General features: G+C 31.5%; 1 protein-coding gene across 1 annotated transcript; it reads left to right on the top strand.

Moving 5' to 3' along the window:
* The first annotated feature begins 121 nt into the window (after positions 1-121).
* On the top strand, positions 122-8,141 carry LOC143080606 (cathepsin Z-like). Its single transcript, XM_076256529.1, has 7 exons — positions 122-333; positions 2,608-2,726; positions 3,210-3,434; positions 4,103-4,253; positions 4,605-4,680; positions 5,893-5,985; positions 7,296-8,141. The coding sequence occupies exons 1-7, from the start codon at positions 137-139 to the stop codon at positions 7,416-7,418; spliced, it is 984 nt and encodes a 327-aa protein (XP_076112644.1). The 5' UTR covers positions 122-136; the 3' UTR covers positions 7,419-8,141.
* The last annotated feature ends 11,872 nt before the right edge of the window (positions 8,142-20,013 follow it).

Genomic DNA, 20,013 nt, shown 5'->3' on the forward strand with positions numbered 1-20,013 from the left:
CATAGAAATATGGAACAGCGCCATTATATATTGTGAAATTGAATATAATAATCACCAAAATCTGTTTGAAGGCGAAATACAGAATAAGTCATCTACCATTAATTAGTTTTCATCCCTTAGGTGCCTCAACAGTCACATGTCGTTATTGCTGTGTCTCGTGACAAGGTCATGTGACTTTTTATTTTCCTCATTGAAACAGAAGATGGCACGTTACTTTCTGTTTACATTTTTTCTCGTCGTTTTATGTGAACTTATCAAGCATGGAGATGCTGGGAAATATAGTAAACATCCATGTTTAAACAGAAAGTTTGGCGAAGGAATTAATATCGTGAAGTAAGTCGATAAACAAATACAAACTCATTTTTAACGGAGACTTACATAATTTATTTTATAAAATTTAACAGTTCAAAAATTATCATTATAGTCATAGTTTTTTACTGACTTGACATAAACTAAGATTCGAAAGTAACAGAATGCAAAAAAAACTCCTCTCATTTATTATTGTATTGTGGGTAAGAGGTTTGTATTGTTCTTACTGTCATGCACATGTAAGTTTTCCACAACAGAAAATTAAAAACTATACAAATATTTGTTTTTTCAATGTTTTGATTTTTTTTTATTATGATAATGGCACATTTATGTTTTGTCCTGTTTACTGGGTCCAGAGAAACTCTGATTCTAATAGAAACACAAATTAACATTGAAAATTTTATTCAAAATTAAGGCCTGAAGGGCATAAACATATGGCATGACAATGATATTAACTGTGTATGGATATTAGTCATGTCAATACATTTGAATAACATTTAATTTTAACAAGTGCATAGACACAACATAAGTCCTAAAAAAAAGTATATACTTGAAAATATAGCTCATGATGTAATAAAACAAAATGTGTAAGATTCAAGCCTGTAAATATTACATGTACAGTCACATTTTTGAAAACAAAAAAAAATAGATTTTGAAAGGAGGTGTGGTATGATATTAACCAATGAGACAAAGGATGTCAGCTGTAATAAGGTCACTGTAAGGATTGTAATACCTGAAACATTGAGAAAAACCCGTACTGTCTGCAAAGTATGCTGTACATGTAAACGTGGTAAAAAGTCATGAAAGTAAAATCAAAAAAATACTGAATTATAGGAAAATCAATTCGGAAAGTCAATAATCACATGGCAAAATCAAATAACAAAACACATACATGACTTAAAAAAACGAATGGACAAGAACTGTCATATTCCTGACTTGGTACAGGCCTTTTCAAATGTAGAAAATGGTGGATTAAACCTGGTTTTATAGGGCTTACAGTGCCGCTTACCCTCTCACTTTGATGACAGTCTCATCAAAATTTGGTTATATTTACAATAATGCGTTAACTAAACAGACACAATAAATAAAATAGTCAAAATATGGGTACAGCAGTCATCATTGTGTAACAATTTTAAAAAGAACAATTTAACAGAACACAAAACATCTATCTACAAACACATTCATTGATTTGCTTGTCTGATGTCAGAAATTTTATACGTCATATATATTTGTCGTTCATTGTACCTGCAAACAATTTTAAAATTTCACATAGGCAATGTTAGCATACAGGGTTAAAAAATAAAAAGTATGTAAGAATAAATTTCAGAAATAGACCAAGATTTAAAATAGTCCAAAAGTTATATAGAATTTATAAGAATCCACAAATAGTTAATTCCACTATGCGATTGAATGATTTTGACGTTTGTGGTTCAACGTATTTTGTAATTCATAATAGAAATATATCATAATGACATAAAATAGAAAAATATCATACTGATGGAATCTTTTAAAGTACAGAGTCACGTTATAAGAACCAAAGAAGTAACAAAACTAAAGGAACTCATTATGACAAAATGTGAAACAATTCTGAACAGAAAACATACAGCATGATTTATTCTTGAAACAAAAGATTAAAAAAAATAGTTTGACAGCAAACAATGACTTGTTGTGACTGTTCAGGTTATTGAAATAACAATGACTAATATTAACCTAAATGCCATTCTAGTCAACATATCATTTCTATAATTTTGTAAGCTAAAAGAAAAAAACTAGCCTCATTTCAACAGTACATAAGTTAAGGTTAGGCATAGTTTTGTTTTGTACATATTCTGCTGTGTCAGGGAATACCTTTATTTCTACCTAGTTCTGTTTGTAATCTATTTGAAAAATTACAAATTCTTGCAAATCTTTCCATTAGTACTAATGGTTTTTTTTTTATTACAAATGTGGGATAAACTAATATTTGGTTATATAAATTTACACAATGATTTTTTTTAGTGAACTGAAAATGTATCCAACATTAGGTACATTGTTTGTACATGCAAAAACAAAAGTGAAAACCTGTTGTTGCATTCATTCCCTGTTTTAGAGACCCATTGGTGGCCTTGGGCTGTTTCCTTCTCTTTGGTCAGGTTTCTTGTCTCTTTGACACATTCCCCATTTTCAATTTTACTTTCCAATATATTGTTGGTGAGTGGTTCAAAGCAAATGGGTATGTATGTTAACATACTACATGTATGTGCAATATGTGTAACATATATGATTGCAAGAAGAGTATACTATTCTTTTCCCTTACAGAACTTACCCAAGGCCTCATGAAACCTTAGATCTGAAGACCCTTCCATCCAGCTGGGATTGGAGGAATATTAATGGGACAAACTTTCTCAGTACAACCAGGAACCAGCACATACCACAATGTAAGTTATATGGTTATTGTATTTAATTCTTCATGTTACAACTATAACACTCAGTACATTTAAGAATTAAGAAAATGTACTTAAAATCATTTCTTTCAGCTGTAATTTACAATTATAAGGTTGAAATACAGAAGTTTCTGCCAATGGTCCTTTAAATGTCAGATTTATACATTATACAGTGGGCTTTTGATCGCTGGCATAGATTTAAGAAGATGTGTTCATCATCATGGAAGTCAACTATTTATTTTGAATGTTAATAAGCATGAAATATCTTTAATTACTATCAAATTAACAAGCTACAGTGACCATCACAGAAACATATCAGGATATACATTTTGTACCATACATGTACATTAACTTCATTGTATGGGTATTATACTATGTGACATCTTTAACTAAATCACAAATATTTTGTATCTGATCATTAGAGAAGCAATCCAACATGATAACCTGTATAAAAGTGACATCTTTGACTATTTATAGATTGTGGATCATGTTGGGCCATGGGATCTACAAGTGCCCTGGCAGACAGGATAAATATAAAACGTAAAGGGGCGTGGCCTTCAGCTTACTTGTCAGTACAAAATGTAATTGACTGTGGGGGCGCTGGATCCTGTCATGGCGGTGATGATATTGGAGTCTGGCAGTATGCCAACAAACATGGAATTCCAGATGAAACCTGCAATAATTACCAAGCTAAAGATCAAGGTACTCATATTTTATCTCTGATTTATTTACAGAAATGGTCCTGAACAAGCATGAAATATTTGCCACTGGACAATAAGCAACCAAAAATCAATGCTACATACATGTTTGTTTTGTATATACTTAAATAAAAGAAAAAGTACAATAAATGTACATCTTCCACTTATTTGCAATGACCTTAAAATTTTTACAAATTTTACTTCCTGGATACCAGACTTTGTATGTCCTCAGACATATATATTGATCGATTTTTTATTGTAATTGTTTTGTGCTTCAGAAGCTTAACCTAAGTATAATGTACAGGGTATTTAAAATGTTTTAAAACAAGGAAATAGTATCTACTGATTAAAGAGACGATTATGTCTGAGGTACATGTCTAGTTTTCTGTACAAACAGGGTTAACCCGTTTGTCTTCGGTTCAACATACATGTAGGTGCATGTACTAAATAGTTTCAATGTATGACAAGGTCACCAAGAAAATTATAACATATGCATTTACACATCTTTACTGTTATGGATAATGAAAGTTACTGCTGATATTTTTTGAACAGTGTAACATTAAAAAAAGAAAATTGGCCTATATTAAATCCAATAACTTTTTTTTTTAAATACCACAAAGAGTTTTAACTTTCATAATTTTTAAGAATGGTTCCAATAATTCTATATTTCAGAATGTGATACCTTTAACCAGTGTGGAACCTGTACAACTTTTGGACAATGTAAACAGTTAAATACATATACATTGTGGAAGGTTGGTGATTATGGTAGAGTTAAAGGGAGAGATCAAATGATGGCAGAGATTTACAAAAATGGACCAATAAGGTAAACAAAAACAGGAATTTGAAATCTCTTGAGGTACCAAACACAAGGGTACTGTTACTGTTTTACAGCAGTTCATAAGGATACATAATACTTTCTGATAAAGTGTTTACTTTTAAACACCTCCTGCATAAATATATATTGAAATGTTTAACAGACAGCAGCAAGTTATGCAGATTTCATTTTTACATTATGTGCATTTGCAATTCTGGAGTTTTGGTTCTTGATTCAGATAACTTGAGGACATATATAGATAATATGGTAGAGTTTACTGTTTAAAAATGAGAAGACATCTGACCATTTTTGCCTTTATTCAACTCTGAATTTACTCAATTAATACATTTGATTTTAAAGTTGTGGTATAATGGCTACAGATAAACTGGAACAGTATGCTGGTGGAGTTTATATGGAGAAAAATGCAGAACCATCAGTAAGTCTGTCATTATTTTTTACTTGCAAAAGAAGCTGATTTCATTAATTTGGTGGGACTTTTTTGCAGTGAATCACTGCTTTTTTCTAAGTGAAGATTGTATAGTACAAATTAATGAGTATGATTAGAGCTCCCTTTGAACCATTTTTGTTTTGTCTTCAGACATTTATATTGTAAATTCAGGAAGTAAAAAAAAATCAAAACAGTTTCTGATGAGGCAGCTCCATTTCTAGATTATATTAATTAAATAAAAGCATTTAATCTTTGTATTTACTGTTGTATTGTTGTGTATGACAAGTATTTAAGGAAGTGTTTATTTCAAAATTAACAATTGATCAAATATATGATTGATATAATAATAGCCTGGAAATAATATTGAAGAATCAGGTTCAATCATTTGATTGCCTTTAATTTCACCTTCCTGTTGTATTAGAATAAACTTCCTTGTTTTGTTTTTTGGAATAAAAATTTATTTATTCAGTTATTGAAAAATTATAATATAAGATTATTCTATACAGATTTGTATCTATCATCTTAGCAATTTTCTTTACTTTTTTAATCAAGTTGATTGAATTGTATATGTCTGTTTATTTCTATAAAAAGCCTCAAATTACATATTCCCTCTTTAGTAAAAGATTGATACCTGATCAGAACTTATAAAATTCATTCATTCTTTTCAGCTGATTACTTTGAATTTCTGTCATATTTTTGAAGTGATGAAAACTTTTTAAAACTATTTCAGAAGTTGTTTATATGACTGGGTTACTTGTAACAATTGATAAATATGACTGGGTTACTTGTAACAATTGATAAATATGACTGGATCACTCTTTACAATTAAGAAATACTATGTATGACTGGGTCACTTATAACAATTGAAAAATATGACTTGGTCACTTTTAAAAATTAGGAAATAAGACTGAGTCACTTATTTATTTTCTTAAAAAGATAACGAAAGAAACCTAATAACAATTATTGAATTTATGTTGCAATGAAGTTGGTCAACAGATGATTAATCATTTCTTTATGTACAGATCATTTAAGAGAACAATTTTCTTGTTTTCCATTGAAAAATCCTCATCTTAAATGATTTTACAAAGCCTTTTGAAATTTGAACATATATATAAGTTTAAAAAGAAGATCCAACAAAAAGGAAGGAATGAATATTTTGTTGATGTACTTTGAACCTTAACTTGTTTATAATGATTGTAGGTAAACCATATTGTATCAGTAGTTGGATGGGGAGTGGACCCTAAAACAAGTACAGAATTCTGGGTTGTCAGAAATTCCTGGGGAACACCTTGGGTAAGTATTTTAATGTGTAATGCTTTCTCTTAAGATGAAGTAAAATTAATTAGACAGTATTTGGATTATAACCAAATTTTGTATACATTCATAATTCTTTAAACTATATTTCAAATGTCATCAAGATCTGAAATACTGCCCACTTACATCTACTTTTCCTTAATATGAATTAAATGTTATAGATCATTTATTGATAATACTAACCCTATGGTTGATACATGTACATGTACTAACTCTGATTGATTGATTGTTGGACGCTTAATACCACATCTTCATATTTATAATCATATTTATAAACAATAAGAACTATTCAAAGACACAAAAATCAATATGTAAAATCTATCACAACTGAATTAAATAAAACAATAAGAGATCAAATTCAATATTTTATCCATTTTGTTTTACATAAAGAAATGTCTGTATCAAGTCAGGAATCTATTAGTTGATTTCCACTAGTTTGATGTGTTTGAGTTCTTTAATTTGCCATTTGTTAAGGGACTTTCTGTTTTAAATTTTCTTTGGAGTTATTTTATTTTACCGTATACCATTCAGGTTGAAATATTGGGTCAGGATCTTTTAACAGTTACTACATAGTACTCAAATAATAAAAAAGCTTGTGGCCTATTGATACAATGTCACACTGTCAAATAAAGATAAAGCATACATACTGAATCAAAATATTAAATGATTTGAAGGCATACAGAAATATCATAACATACCAGTAATAATCAGTCAGTGAACAAAAGCTTAGAGAGTGTCAACAATAAATGCAATGCCTGAAAACAATGGTGCAAACAGTTTATAGATGTTCGTATGTCACATGCATTTTATGTTGTACTTTTTGTATTGTAATAATCTGGTACCGAGTATTTTCAATGAGAACCCCAAAATGAACCTTGATTTCCAATAAATATGAACCTAAAAATTCATGTATATCAAATTTTATAAAAATAAAGTTAAGTAATAGTTATCTAAATATTGAACAGGGTAGACACCGTAAATTACCGTTGGAAAAAAGATTATGTCCTCTCTGTAAAAAGGATGTAGAAGATGAATATCATTTTACTTTAAAATGTCAAATTTTAGAAAAATGTAGGCAAAATCTTTTTCAACAAGTAGAGAATATAGTTCCAGATTTCAAAAACAAGTCATGTTTGTCTTGGTAACAATCCAATATTTGGATTTTACACCAATAAAATGATTTGATTTGATTTGATTTGTATAATTTTATAACCCCCCCCTTTTTTTTTTTGGTATTGGAAAAGTTGTAGTGCTTAACCTTATCTCTCATATCTGTTGCTTTTTTACAGGGAGAACATGGATTTCTGCGTATTGTTACCAGTAAATATATGAATGGCAAGGGAGACGACTACAATTTGGCTATAGAGAGTCAGTGTGGCTATGGAGACCCAATCATTCCACCAGGATATTAATGTGCCGTCCTTATTGTTGTGTGATAAACATTCCAAGAAAACATTTTAACCTGACTTTTAGTTAGGCACCAGTATTTGGCATAATAAGTAGTTTTGTTTGCAATGTCTTCCAAACAAAACATTTAGTGTGGATCTATAGTTTAGACCAAACGGAATTGAAAAGATTTGCTTTTACTTTCATTCAGTGTAAAAAGAGGTTGTAATACATTTTTGTACCGCTGAATAGCAAATAACAATCCTTTAACATTCTTAAAACTAGAGTTTGTTTCATTTAAATAATCTGATTTCTTTGTTTGTTACACCAGATTACAACAATATGTTATGGAACTTAAATTGAAAGAAACAAAGAGGAGCAGATATATTATGCACTTATGGTGCAGATATTTATTTTTAATTTTATACATTTAATATTTAAATCCCTAAAATTCATGGAAGTGATCGTTGATGTGGCATAACAACTTTTTATTTCAATTTTATACACTCTTTTATAGAAAAACTTGGTCATAAAATGATCTAGTTTTGTACATAGTTTTGGCATTTGATTTGTTCTAATAGTATGGAAATGATATATGATATACTTTTGTAACTTCAATGTATAAATGCTATTTATTTGTTGTATGTTCTGTGATAATTGCTGTCTAAATCAGTGAATTTTATGTCATTCACATATTAAACATTTTGTAATTCTCAATTTTCTATATAGTAAAATTTACAATAGTTGTATTACTTTGTTTTGAAATCACCTGCATTACTCAATAGATCTAAAAATATTACTATACTTTGTGACACTTGAATTGTTTTCTTGTTTTTTTTAAAAAGATCAATTTCAAAATATCTGTGCACAGATGACTTTTCATTAGGATTCAATAAGGTTGGAAAAAACAAACTAGGAACAATATACTACTCCACTGCAAGGGAAGCAGGTGTATGTGGGTTTTTTTTTCTGAAAATTCAAATTAACTTGCTCATTATTGTATACCAAAACATTTTATGGAATCGGTACTCAAATTCTATATGGTACTACAAATGTACTTATATTCTTCTACCAGGAAAAACTCACCTAGAATCTATACTTTATTGTTGAAGATTGGTGTACGGTTAGTGTCCAAAATTTTGTTCATCCTTGTTATCTTTTTTTAAAGTATTATTCTGTTGCTTAGGCCGTTTAGAAAAATTGGATACTTGCCTCCATTGAGGCAGATCAGTATGTAGAAGGGGATGAGAATGTCAACATTAAACAAGGGAAAATCATTACATTGACTGATTAAATCCACAAAAACTCATTCTTATACAAGTAAAAAGGATGATTAATATATCTATTTAACGTACAATTTGAAATCAAACAAACATAGAATAATCCAATTGAATATGTTTGTTATCAATTTATAATTTAATTTTGGATGTAACACGTCTTCTGATTGGCTGACGTTATTTTGTTATGAGCCCATAGACATAATTTAGTGATGTGACCGTGACGTCATCAACGTTTTTTCATGGTTTTCTACGGTTTAAAATGGAATTTAGAATTAAATTATAAGAAATGACTGTAATATTTTTTCTGTCTATTCGAAATAACATAAAAAATGTGGTGCACACTGTTAAATAACCCGCTACACGCGTTATTCAGTGTGCACCAAATTTTTTATGTTATTTCTTCATAGACAGAAAAAATATTAGTCATTCCTTAAATATCTCTATTCATATAATTATTTTGGATTGTATAACCATCAGGAGTCCTTTTAACATAAGTGCTGGTGGACGATTCTGCTGCAAATTCATGCAGTTACCCCTGTTAGACTTTATTTGCTTTACTATTATGAAAAAAACAAATTGAATGTGTTAATTTTCAAATTTAAAAAAAAAAATACTTCATAAGCTAAGGCAGCAACCATTTGATTTTCTGGGGGGGGCTATGGTTTTTTTTTCTGTGCAAACTTTTTTTTTCGCCTGCGGCGAAAAACAATCTATTTTTTTCGCGACAAGTCGAAAACAATTTTTTTATTTCAATATTAGCATTACACATAGTGGCAGCTGAGGGTGAAACAAACAAATTTTTTTTCTCAGAATCAAAAACAAATTATTTTTTTCTCCAAAAACTGGAAACAAACTTTTTTTTCCAAAAAAAACCATAGCCCCCCCCAGAAAATCAAATGGTTGCTGCCTAAATAGTTATCATAGGTACCAGGATTATAATTTAGTACGCCAGACGTGTGTTTCGTCTACATAAGACTCATCAGTGACGCTCATATCAAAACATTTATAAAACCAAACAAGTACAAAGTTAAAGAGCATTGAGGATTCAAAATTCCAAAAAGTTGTGCCAAATACGGCTAAGGCATTTTCAAATAGTTTCAAAAAGAAGATATAGCATAAAGTGAAAAAAATACCACTGTAAAACAGACTTGCTTCATAATCTGTTAAGAAAAATATGTAGTTGACCTTTACTTATTAAAAGTTTTATAAATTATAAATAAACTGAAGAAGATTACACATATTTAGGATATATGACTACGAACATGTACGTATTATACTGAGTGTGTTGACCTATTGCAGGAATTGAGAACATTATCTAATATAGACATAAGAATATAACAATAATTAAACCTTGATCTGTGAGTCATCAAGGTGTGGTAGGATCCGGAAATTTTTTCACCTAATTTCGGTCATTTTCATATAACATAAAAGTTGGTACCCCTTTTCAAAAACAGATTGTCAAAATCTCATTACTGCACGAGTATGCTCATACTCGTAGCATCAACGAACTTGTTTCACTGTTGCATCGCGTTTACTTCGTGATTTATCCTACCATTTTCCTAAAATCGATCAAAAGCAATTAAGGCAAGGCAACAGTTTAAGAATAAAATGATTTTAATGACTCAAAATCGTAATTTTCTCAGTCATCTGAAAAAAATTTTCTCAGTCATCTTAAAAAAATACAGAAGTTATAAACAGCTAGATGAGGAAAAATTTCTACATGATTTAGAACAGGCAAATCTTACAACAATTGTAGACAATGTAGAAAATGTTAATGAGGCTTATGATATTTTTAACATCAAATTAATGAGTATAGTCAACAACCACATACCAGAGAAAACAAGAAAAACTGTACACAAACCAGCACCATACATGAACAAACAATTAAAAAGTGCAATCTACAAAAAGCAAATGCTTCACAATAAATATTTACATACAAAATCGAAGAAGAACTGGGAGTTATATCGCCAACAAAGAAATCTTGCTACCAAACTTAGAAGACAATCTATAAGAAATTATTTTATAGAGCGTTGCACTGGTGGTCCAAAACAAAAAGATTTCTGGCCAACAATCAAACCTTTTTTAACAAACAAGGGTAGTCATTTTGATAACAATATTGTTTTATGTAACAACGATGAAATAATTAATGACCAATCAAATGTTGCAGAAATTTTTAATAACTACTTTGTAAATGTAGCCAAAGATATCGGCAATGATAATTGTGAGGTAGATGATAATCATCCAAGCATAAAATCAATAAGGGAAAATTGTAATGTTGATGGTAGTTTATCTTTTATAGAAATTAAAGATGACTTTGTTGAAAAACAAATTAATAAGATCAATGTAAACAAAGCTACTGGCTTTGATGGGGTATCAGTAAAAATCTTGAAAATAGCCAAACCAGTAATTGTTAAACCTATTACTCAACTTATAAATATGTCTATTAAGAGTTCAGAGTTTCCTGACGATCTTAAGGAAGCACAGGTAGTTCCACTGCATAAAAAGAATAGTCAGTTAGAGGCAGGAAACTACAGACCTGTTAGCATTCTTCCGGTGGTGTCAAAGTTCTTTGAAAGGGCCATATATCAGCAGCTAATAGAATATTTTAGTAAAATATTTCATCCTTCCTTGTCAGCTTTTAGACCTGGCTATGGCTGTAACACCGCCTTACTAAAAGTCATTGAGGACTGGAAAAAAGCAGTCGATCAAAATTTATATGTGGCTGCTGTGCTAATGGACCTTTCTAAGGCCTTTGACTGCTTACCCCATAATTTACTTCTTTTAAAATTGAAGGCATATGGCCTGTCAAATGAGGCACTTAATTTAATTGATAATTATTTATCAAATAGGAAACAGTGTGTAAAAGTCGGTGCATATTTTAGTACCTGGCAAAATATCTATAAAGGTGTACCGCAGGGCTCGATTTTGGGTCCTGTGCTTTTTAATATTTTTCTAAACGACATTTTCAATTTTGTGAAAGAAAATGAACTGTATAATTATGCAGACGATAATACATTGTCACACTCAGGACCAGACCTAAATGGATTAGTTAAATCTTTGGAAAAGGAAAGTGCTGTTTTAATTGATTGGTTTGCTAATAACAAAATGAAAGCTAATCCAGATAAATTTCAGGCTATTGCTGTTGGGAATAAATCAAAAAGTGGGAATATTAAATTCAATTTGGATGGGAATGAAATTTTATGTGACACTGAGGTAAAGCTCCTGGGGGTGACAATAGATTATCAACTCAAGTTTAAAACTCATATCTCTGATATTTGTAAAAAAGCATCAAGGCAGTTAAACGTTCTTAAAAGAATTGGAAAACATCTATCTAAATTGGGAAGGTTAACTATTTATCATTCATATATCATGTCTAATTTCAATTATTGTCCTGTGGTTTGGCATTTTTGTGGGGAGGGTAATACTAAAAAGATGGAAAAAATACAAGAACGTGCCTTGAGGTTCATATATGAAGATTTTGATAGTGATTATGAAACTCTGTTATTAAAATCTGGTTTACCATCTTTAAAAATAAGACGCCTAAGAATGATGGCAATAGAAATTTTTAAAATATTACATAAAGAATCACCGGTGTATCTCCATGATATCATTAATTTTAAAAATGTATCTTATACTTTTAGAAAACAACAAACTGTTGAAATTCCACAGGTGAGAACCACACATTTTGGCCTTCATTCATTAAGATATGCTGGAGCTACACTATGGAATGAGTTGCCTGACACGATCCGTGCACAGACAAACCTAAACCAGTTTAAAAGTATGATCAACAACTGGAATGGCAACTCATGCAGGTGTGGCTCCTGCAGATCTTAATACCTTTATTTTATTGTGTTAAATGTTTGTTCCATGTAGCTTATAGAAATTAGTTTGCTTTATTTATTTCATTCTGCTTTGCATGTGCTTATGTTTCAGTTTTTAGTGCTTTGCTTGCATGTGCTATGCTTTTTATTTATGAACTTTTTACTTGCAATATAGCTATCATAATTTGTATGTCTCATATGTGTGTTTTATGTATCTTAATATGTGTGTTGTTATTGTTATTAATGTCGGCAAAAAGCTCTACAGAGCTTATGTTTGTATTTAATGTAACCCGACTTGAAATAAAATTTCTTATCTTATATCTTATCTGTCATCGCTTACGTTTCTTTCGATTCTGAAGTCGAAATTCAAACCGGATGTAATGCGACAATACTAAAACGAACAATTCCGGACTTATTTCCGGGATTAGTTTTGTTTATCAAATTCACAGGAAAACATCGTTTTTTTAATATTTACCTTTAATAATGTACGAATATTAATGAAAATAGTTGCACTTGCTTTATTTAGCAAGAAATCATTTTAAATTTACGATTTAGTGTCAAATCTGCGGAAGAGAATTTCAGGCATGCGTATCATAGTAAACAAAGCACGTGTTAGTAGTGAAAAAAATCTTTTTTCTCCGTAAATTAAATCAAGTTTTAATTTAATTTTAAATCATTATTGACAATTGTCTTAGCTGAAAAGTAATTAAATAATGAAGACAGTTGGTATAGAATTTTAATTTCTTTATAATATTAGTTCGAGCTTGTGATTAAAATAGCCAGGTGTGAACTGAAAACACAGGTAAAGAGATTAGCGATCATTAGCCAATAGCTCCCCGAGGCATCAATATAGTTATTAGGAGGGCCCTCAGGATTATAACACTTTACTGGAGTGGCAGTTTAATTACATAAAATCGATAACAAAACAGAAATATGTTTAAAATGGCGAAACTCAATCTCAACGAAATGACCGAAATTATTTCTGTTGAAAAATAAAATTTGACCTAAATCCCAATAAATGATTTAGGACTTTTGAGTGTCCGAATCGGTCCTGTCTGGCATATATGACCGTTTCCGGACCCTTGTCAGGTATCATAGAATGTGATCTCTACCAGACAGACATGACCCACTTGATTCTGTTGTTATGATATAGTAATTATTATGTTTATTTATGTTGGCCTAATTTGTGTTGTATGGCCTGATAGTTGTTTACCAAATAATCTTATAACTGTTCAGTTTAGGAATCACTGGAACAATCACAGAATGATTGGAACTTTCTAGAATGATCCTTATAAAAGATGCGTAATTTAAACTTCTACGTTATTCCAGAAACTTCCGTTGTAACTTTCCAGGATTTTCCACAATGTTCCATTATAGAGTGTTCCAGAATTTTCCATGACAACACTATATATACAGACACTAAAGTTAAACTCTCATAATTAAACTTGGACATAGACATTGATAGACATTAGTATTCACAGCATTTGGATTGACACTTTTATTCTACAAACAACATCATACTGGATTGTGACATTAGTAGTGAACGTAATATTCAAATTGGATTCCGAAAGATTTCCGGATACAGATAAAGATAACAGATTGGACTCATATTTTGACAGTTAAGTTAACAGTAATATTTGTGTAATACCTTTTGTAAACTTTTGTATATTAAATATTGTTAAATTTTATTATTGATTTGTGTCTTTTGTTGGCTACAATTTAAAGGCGATTTCTGGCCGTAACAGAAATTGGGGGCTCGTCCGGGATCTTAAAAATATTTTATTCAAAATTTATTCAGTATTTAAATTATAACTAGCCAACAAAATTCTACAAAATGGCATTTGATGCCGGTAAATTTTTGAAAACGCCAGACCTGGAGGGGTTTGATAATTTAAAGAAAGAGGAATTAGTGTTGCTTGCTAAACATCTGAAATTAGATTTTAAAGTATCTATGAGAAAACAAATTATAAAAAATTTGGTTATAGACAAATTAGTTGACGCAGAAATTTTAGGTGAAGAGGCTCTTGAACTTAAGGTCGAAAATATTGACGCTTTCAAATTAAAACAGCTTGAATTAGAACATGAACTCAAATTAAAAGAACTGGAGATAAGAAAAGAAGATGAACTTAAATTAAAAGAAGATGAACTTAAATTAAAACAAGATGAATTAAAGTTAAAACAGGCAGAACTTGAAATGAGGGAAAGACTAGAGATGGAGAAACTGAAAATTGAAATGGTCAAAGAAGAAAGCAACACTAAAGTCCAGTCGAAATCAGATTATTTTAATGCAGCAAAAAATATACGTTTGGTTCCAAAATTTTGTGAAAAAACAGTCGATAAATATTTTCCACAGTTTGAGAAAATTGCTAATAATTTGAAATGGCCAAAGCCATATTGGACTACAATGCTACAAAGTGTTTTTGAAGGAAAGGCCGCTGAAATATACTCCGCACTTCCATCAGAAAAAAGTTCTGATTATGACACGGTGAAACAGGAAGTTTTGAAAGCTTATGAGCTAGTACCAGAAGCATATAGACAGATATTTAGATCTTATAAAAAGTTTGATTCGCAAACCTATGTGGAATTTGCTCGGGAAAAAGAAGATCTATTTGATAAATGGCTTACTTCAAAGAAAACAGATAACAATTTTGATAACCTAAGACAATTGATGTTATTAGAAGAGTTCAAACAATGTGTTCATTTAGACTTAAAAACACATTTAGACGACAAAACTGTTGGGACAATACATGATGCAGCTGTAATTTCAGATAATTATACCCTTTCACATAAAAGAAGTTTCAAGGGTCAAAATGTTAATACTTCAAGTGGAAATTACAAAAATCAAAGCACTGAGCGTACTGATAGTAAGCCTGTTGCACAGAATAAGAGTCAGTCCAGTTATAATATGTCTAGTCCAAAATTTGATACTTTTGAGAAGAAGTCACTGACTTGTGCTTATTGTAAGAAGATTGGTCACCTGATGGCTGATTGTTTTAGACTCCAGAAGAAGAATGAACGAGATAATAAGCCGAAGACCAGTGCTTGTACGACACCTTATATTACCAGTACATTGGAATGCCCTGCGCGTCAGGCTTTTAAGTCCAGTTTTTGTGATTACATGGAGGAATACAAACCCTTTATGTCTGATGGGTTTGTTTCTATTGTTGATGATACCACTCTTCAGCCTATTAAGATTTTACGGGACACTGGAGCTTCTCAGTCTTTATTGTTAGAAGGTGTGTTGCCTTTGTCCGAGAAGACTTCTGTTGGTGCCTCCGTTTTGTTACAAGGTGTAGAGTTAGGTTGTATAGATGTTCCTCTCCATCGTATTTATCTGAAGTCAGATTTGATAACTGGACCAGTTGTTGTAGGTGTTCGTCCTAATCTCCCTGTTGAGGGTGTTACCTTATTGCTAGGAAATGATCTAGCTAGGAACAAAGTGGTTGCTGAACCAATTGTTACCAGTGAACCAGTGGTGGATGTTAAATCACCTGAAGATGATGCTGAATTGTATCCAGCTTGTGTTGTTACTAGGGCGATGGCTAGAAAACAACAAGATGAGAATTTGCAAGAAGACCAGTTTGATTACATGGACCTTTCTGACACTTTTATAGCTGATATTGAAGATCCTGGTAACTCAGAAAAGGCTATTATAAAACCACCTAGTGTTAACAAAAATGTTATTATGCCATGGCCAGATGTAAACAGCCATTCATTAGACCGACATAATTTACTCGAAGAACAACATAAAGACCCTGAGGTTCTTCAGCTCAGCCAGAGGGCTCAACCACAGGAGGAAGCAGACAAAGTGGCCGAATGCTATTACCATCAGGACAGTATTTTAATGAGGAAGTGGAGGCCTCCTGATGCTACCCCAGAGGAGGAATGGAGAGTGCTATACCAAGTGGTGGTGCCTAAAGTTTATAGACAAGAAATTATTGGTCTTGCCCATGACACCCCCTTGGCTGGACACTTAGGTATAAGGAAGACTTGCCTTAAGATCTTGCAGCATTTTTACTGGCCTAAACTTAGAAATGATGTTGCAGAATACTGCAAATCATGTCATATATGCCAGGTTGTTGGTAAACCTAACCAGAAAATACCACCAGCACCACTTCTGCCTATTCCAGCCTTTGACGAACCCTTCAGCAGAGTTCTAATTGACTGCGTTGGACCTTTACCAAAGACCAAAACTGGAAATGCGTATTTATTGACAATCATGTGTACATCCACACGCTTTCCTGAGGCTATTCCGCTAAGAAATATCAAGACACCTACTATTGTCAAAGCTCTTATCAAATTTTTCACGTTAGTAGGACTTCCTAAGTCTATACAGTCCGACCAGGGATCAAATTTCATGTCAGATCTATTTCAGCAAGTCGTGTACCAGTTAGGGATTGCTCAGTATAGATCAAGTGCGTACCATCCAGAATCTCAAGGTGCCTTAGAACGTTTTCATCAAACATTGAAGAACATGATTAGAACTTTTTGTCTTCAATTTGACAGAGACTGGGATGATGGAGTTCACTTTCTACTTTTTGCAGTTCGAGAGGCTGTTCAAGAATCCCTTGGATTTAGTCCCTTTGAATTGGTATTTGGCCATACTGTAAGGGGACCGTTAAAATTGATTAAGGAAAAATGGATAACTGAACATACTGACTTGAATCTTGTAGACTATGTATCTAGATTTAAAGAAAAATTGTATACTGCTTGTCAAATTGCTCAGAAAAACTTAAAAAATGTACAGAACAAGATGAAAATATGGTATGATAAAGATGCCAGGGACAGAGTTTTTGAGCCTGGTGATAGGGTACTTGTATTTTTGCCAGTCCCTGGACATCCTTTACAGGCTAAATATTGTGGTCCTTATACAATAGAGAGTAAAATCAATGATTTGAATTATATTGTAAAAACTCCAGGTCGGCGTAAACAAAACAGAGTGTGTCATATTAATATGTTAAAACCATATTTTGAGCGTACTAATGAATGTGAGAGTAAACCAGTTGCCACTTTAGGCATGGTTAAATTTGAGAACAATCATGGCAAACCAGATGTAATTGAACCACCTTTTAGTTCTAAAACTATGGAAGAGACAGTTAGATTGAAAAATTCAGAAATTTTGTCAAATTTAGACTCAAAACTTGCACATCTGTCTTTTGATCGTAGAGAAGAAATAAAAACTTTGGTATTTTCTTTTACAAATCTTTTTCCAGATGTGCCAAACAAAACCACTGCTGTTTGTCATGATGTTGATGTAGGAGATGCTTCTCCAATTAAGCAACATCCTTACCGGCTTAATCCACTCAAACTTGAAGCTATGAGAAAAGAAATTAAATATATGCTTGACAATGATATTATTGAGCCGAGTAACAGTGAATGGAGCTCTCCTTGTCTCCTTGTGCCAAAACCAGATAAAACCTTTCGTTTCGTGACTGATTTCAGAAAAGTAAATTCAGTCTCAAAATCTGATTCCTATCCGATTCCAAGGATAGACAATTGTATTGAGAACATTGGTCAAGCAAAATTTGTGAGCAAATTTGATTTGTTGAAAGGTTATTGGCAAGTTCCACTGACACAGAGAGCTCGTGAAATATCAGCTTTTGTTACACCAGATGGCTTATTTCAATATACTGTAATGCCATTTGGCATGAAAAGTGCTCCAGCTACATTTCAAAGAATGATCAATAATGTTATAAAAGATATAGACTGTTGTTATGCTTATATTGATGATCTTATTGTATGTAGTGATAGCTGGGAACAACATTTAACACATTTGTATGATACTTTTGATAGATTGTCACATTCAAATTTGACTGTTAATCTTGGTAAAAGTGAATTTTGTCAGGCCACTGTTGATTATTTAGGGCATACAGTTGGCCAAGGTCAAGTAAAACCTATTATGGCTAAAGTGGAAGCTATTTCCAAATTTCCACCTCCTACAAATAGAAAACAACTTATGAGATATTTAGGCATGATAGGATTTTACAGGAAATTCTGTTCAAATTTTGCTACTGTTGTTCAACCATTGACTCATCTTTTACGAAAAGATTCTAAATTTATCTGGAGTGAAAATTGTCAAAAAGCTTTTGAAAATAGCAAATCACTTTTAATTAATAGTCCAGTTCTGATTACTCCAGACTTTGAAAAACAATTTAAACTTGCCGTTGATGCAAGCGATGTAGGAATAGGAGCTGTTTTATATCAAGAGACAGATGATAATGTTGAAAAACCTATATCATATTTTTCTAAGAAATTAGATAAACATCAGAAAAATTATTCAACTATTGAAAAAGAGTGTTTTGCAATGTTGTCAGCACTTCAACATTTTGATGTATATTTGAATCCCACTGTATATCCTATTCTTGTTTATACTGATCATAATCCTCTCACCTTCATGCATAAAATGAGAAACAAGAATCAGAGGTTGACTAGGTGGAGTTTATTGTTACAGGAATATGATGTAATTGTAAAACATATTAAGGGTAAAGATAATGTAATAGCTGATGCTTTATCTAGAGCTTATTAAATCACTTTGTATATATTATGTATTTTTGTTCATATTATTCATGATAAGTTTTTGTTACACTAAAACTTCTTTTAAGGGGGGAGGTGTTATGATATAGTAATTATTATGTTTATTTATGTTGGCCTAATTTGTGTTGTATGGCCTGATAGTTGTTTACCAAATAATCTTATAACTGTTCAGTTTAGGAATCACTGGAACAATCACAGAATGATTGGAACTTTCTAGAATGATCCTTATAAAAGATGCGTAATTTAAACTTCTACGTTATTCCAGAAACTTCCGTTGTAACTTTCCAGGATTTTCCACAATGTTCCATTATAGAGTGTTCCAGAATTTTCCATGACAACACTATATATACAGACACTAAAGTTAAACTCTCATAATTAAACTTGGACATAGACATTGATAGACATTAGTATTCACAGCATTTGGATTGACACTTTTATTCTACAAACAACATCATACTGGATTGTGACATTAGTAGTGAACGTAATATTCAAATTGGATTCCGAAAGATTTCCGGATACAGATAAAGATAACAGATTGGACTCATATTTTGACAGTTAAGTTAACAGTACTATTTGTGTAATACCTTTTGTAAACTTTTGTATATTAAATATTGTTAAATTTTATTATTGATTTGTGTCTTTTGTTGGCTACAATTTAAAGGCGATTTCTGGCCGTAACACTGTAGAAAATATAGATGACATACTACGTAAATTTATTTACCTATTAGCAGAGACATATAATACAATTTAATTGTATTATATGTCTCTGCTCTAGCCAATGTAGAAAAGTAAACGCATAACAAAACGCACATTAAAATTCAATTCAAGAGAAGTCTGAGACCGATGTCAGAAGATGTAACAAAAGAAAATAAATAAAATGACAATAATACATAAATAACAACAGACTACTATCAGTTAACTGACATGCCAGCTCCAGACCTCAAGTAGACTGTTTGAAAGATTATGTCTTCATCATATGAATATCA

This window comes from Mytilus galloprovincialis, chromosome 6, assembly GCF_965363235.1.
Source record: "Mytilus galloprovincialis chromosome 6, xbMytGall1.hap1.1, whole genome shotgun sequence".
Classification (NCBI taxonomy): domain Eukaryota; kingdom Metazoa; phylum Mollusca; class Bivalvia; order Mytilida; family Mytilidae; genus Mytilus; species Mytilus galloprovincialis.

Coding starts and splice junctions, on each gene's coding strand:
- LOC143080606 (XM_076256529.1), top strand. CDS start 137: ATGTCGTTATTGCTGTGTCTCGTGACAAGGTCATGTGACTTTTTATTT. Junction 4,254..4,604: donor TACAAAAATGGACCAATAAG/GTAAACAAAAAC, acceptor TTGATTTTAAAG/TTGTGGTATAATGGCTACAG. Junction 5,986..7,295: donor ATTCCTGGGGAACACCTTGG/GTAAGTATTTTA, acceptor GCTTTTTTACAG/GGAGAACATGGATTTCTGCG.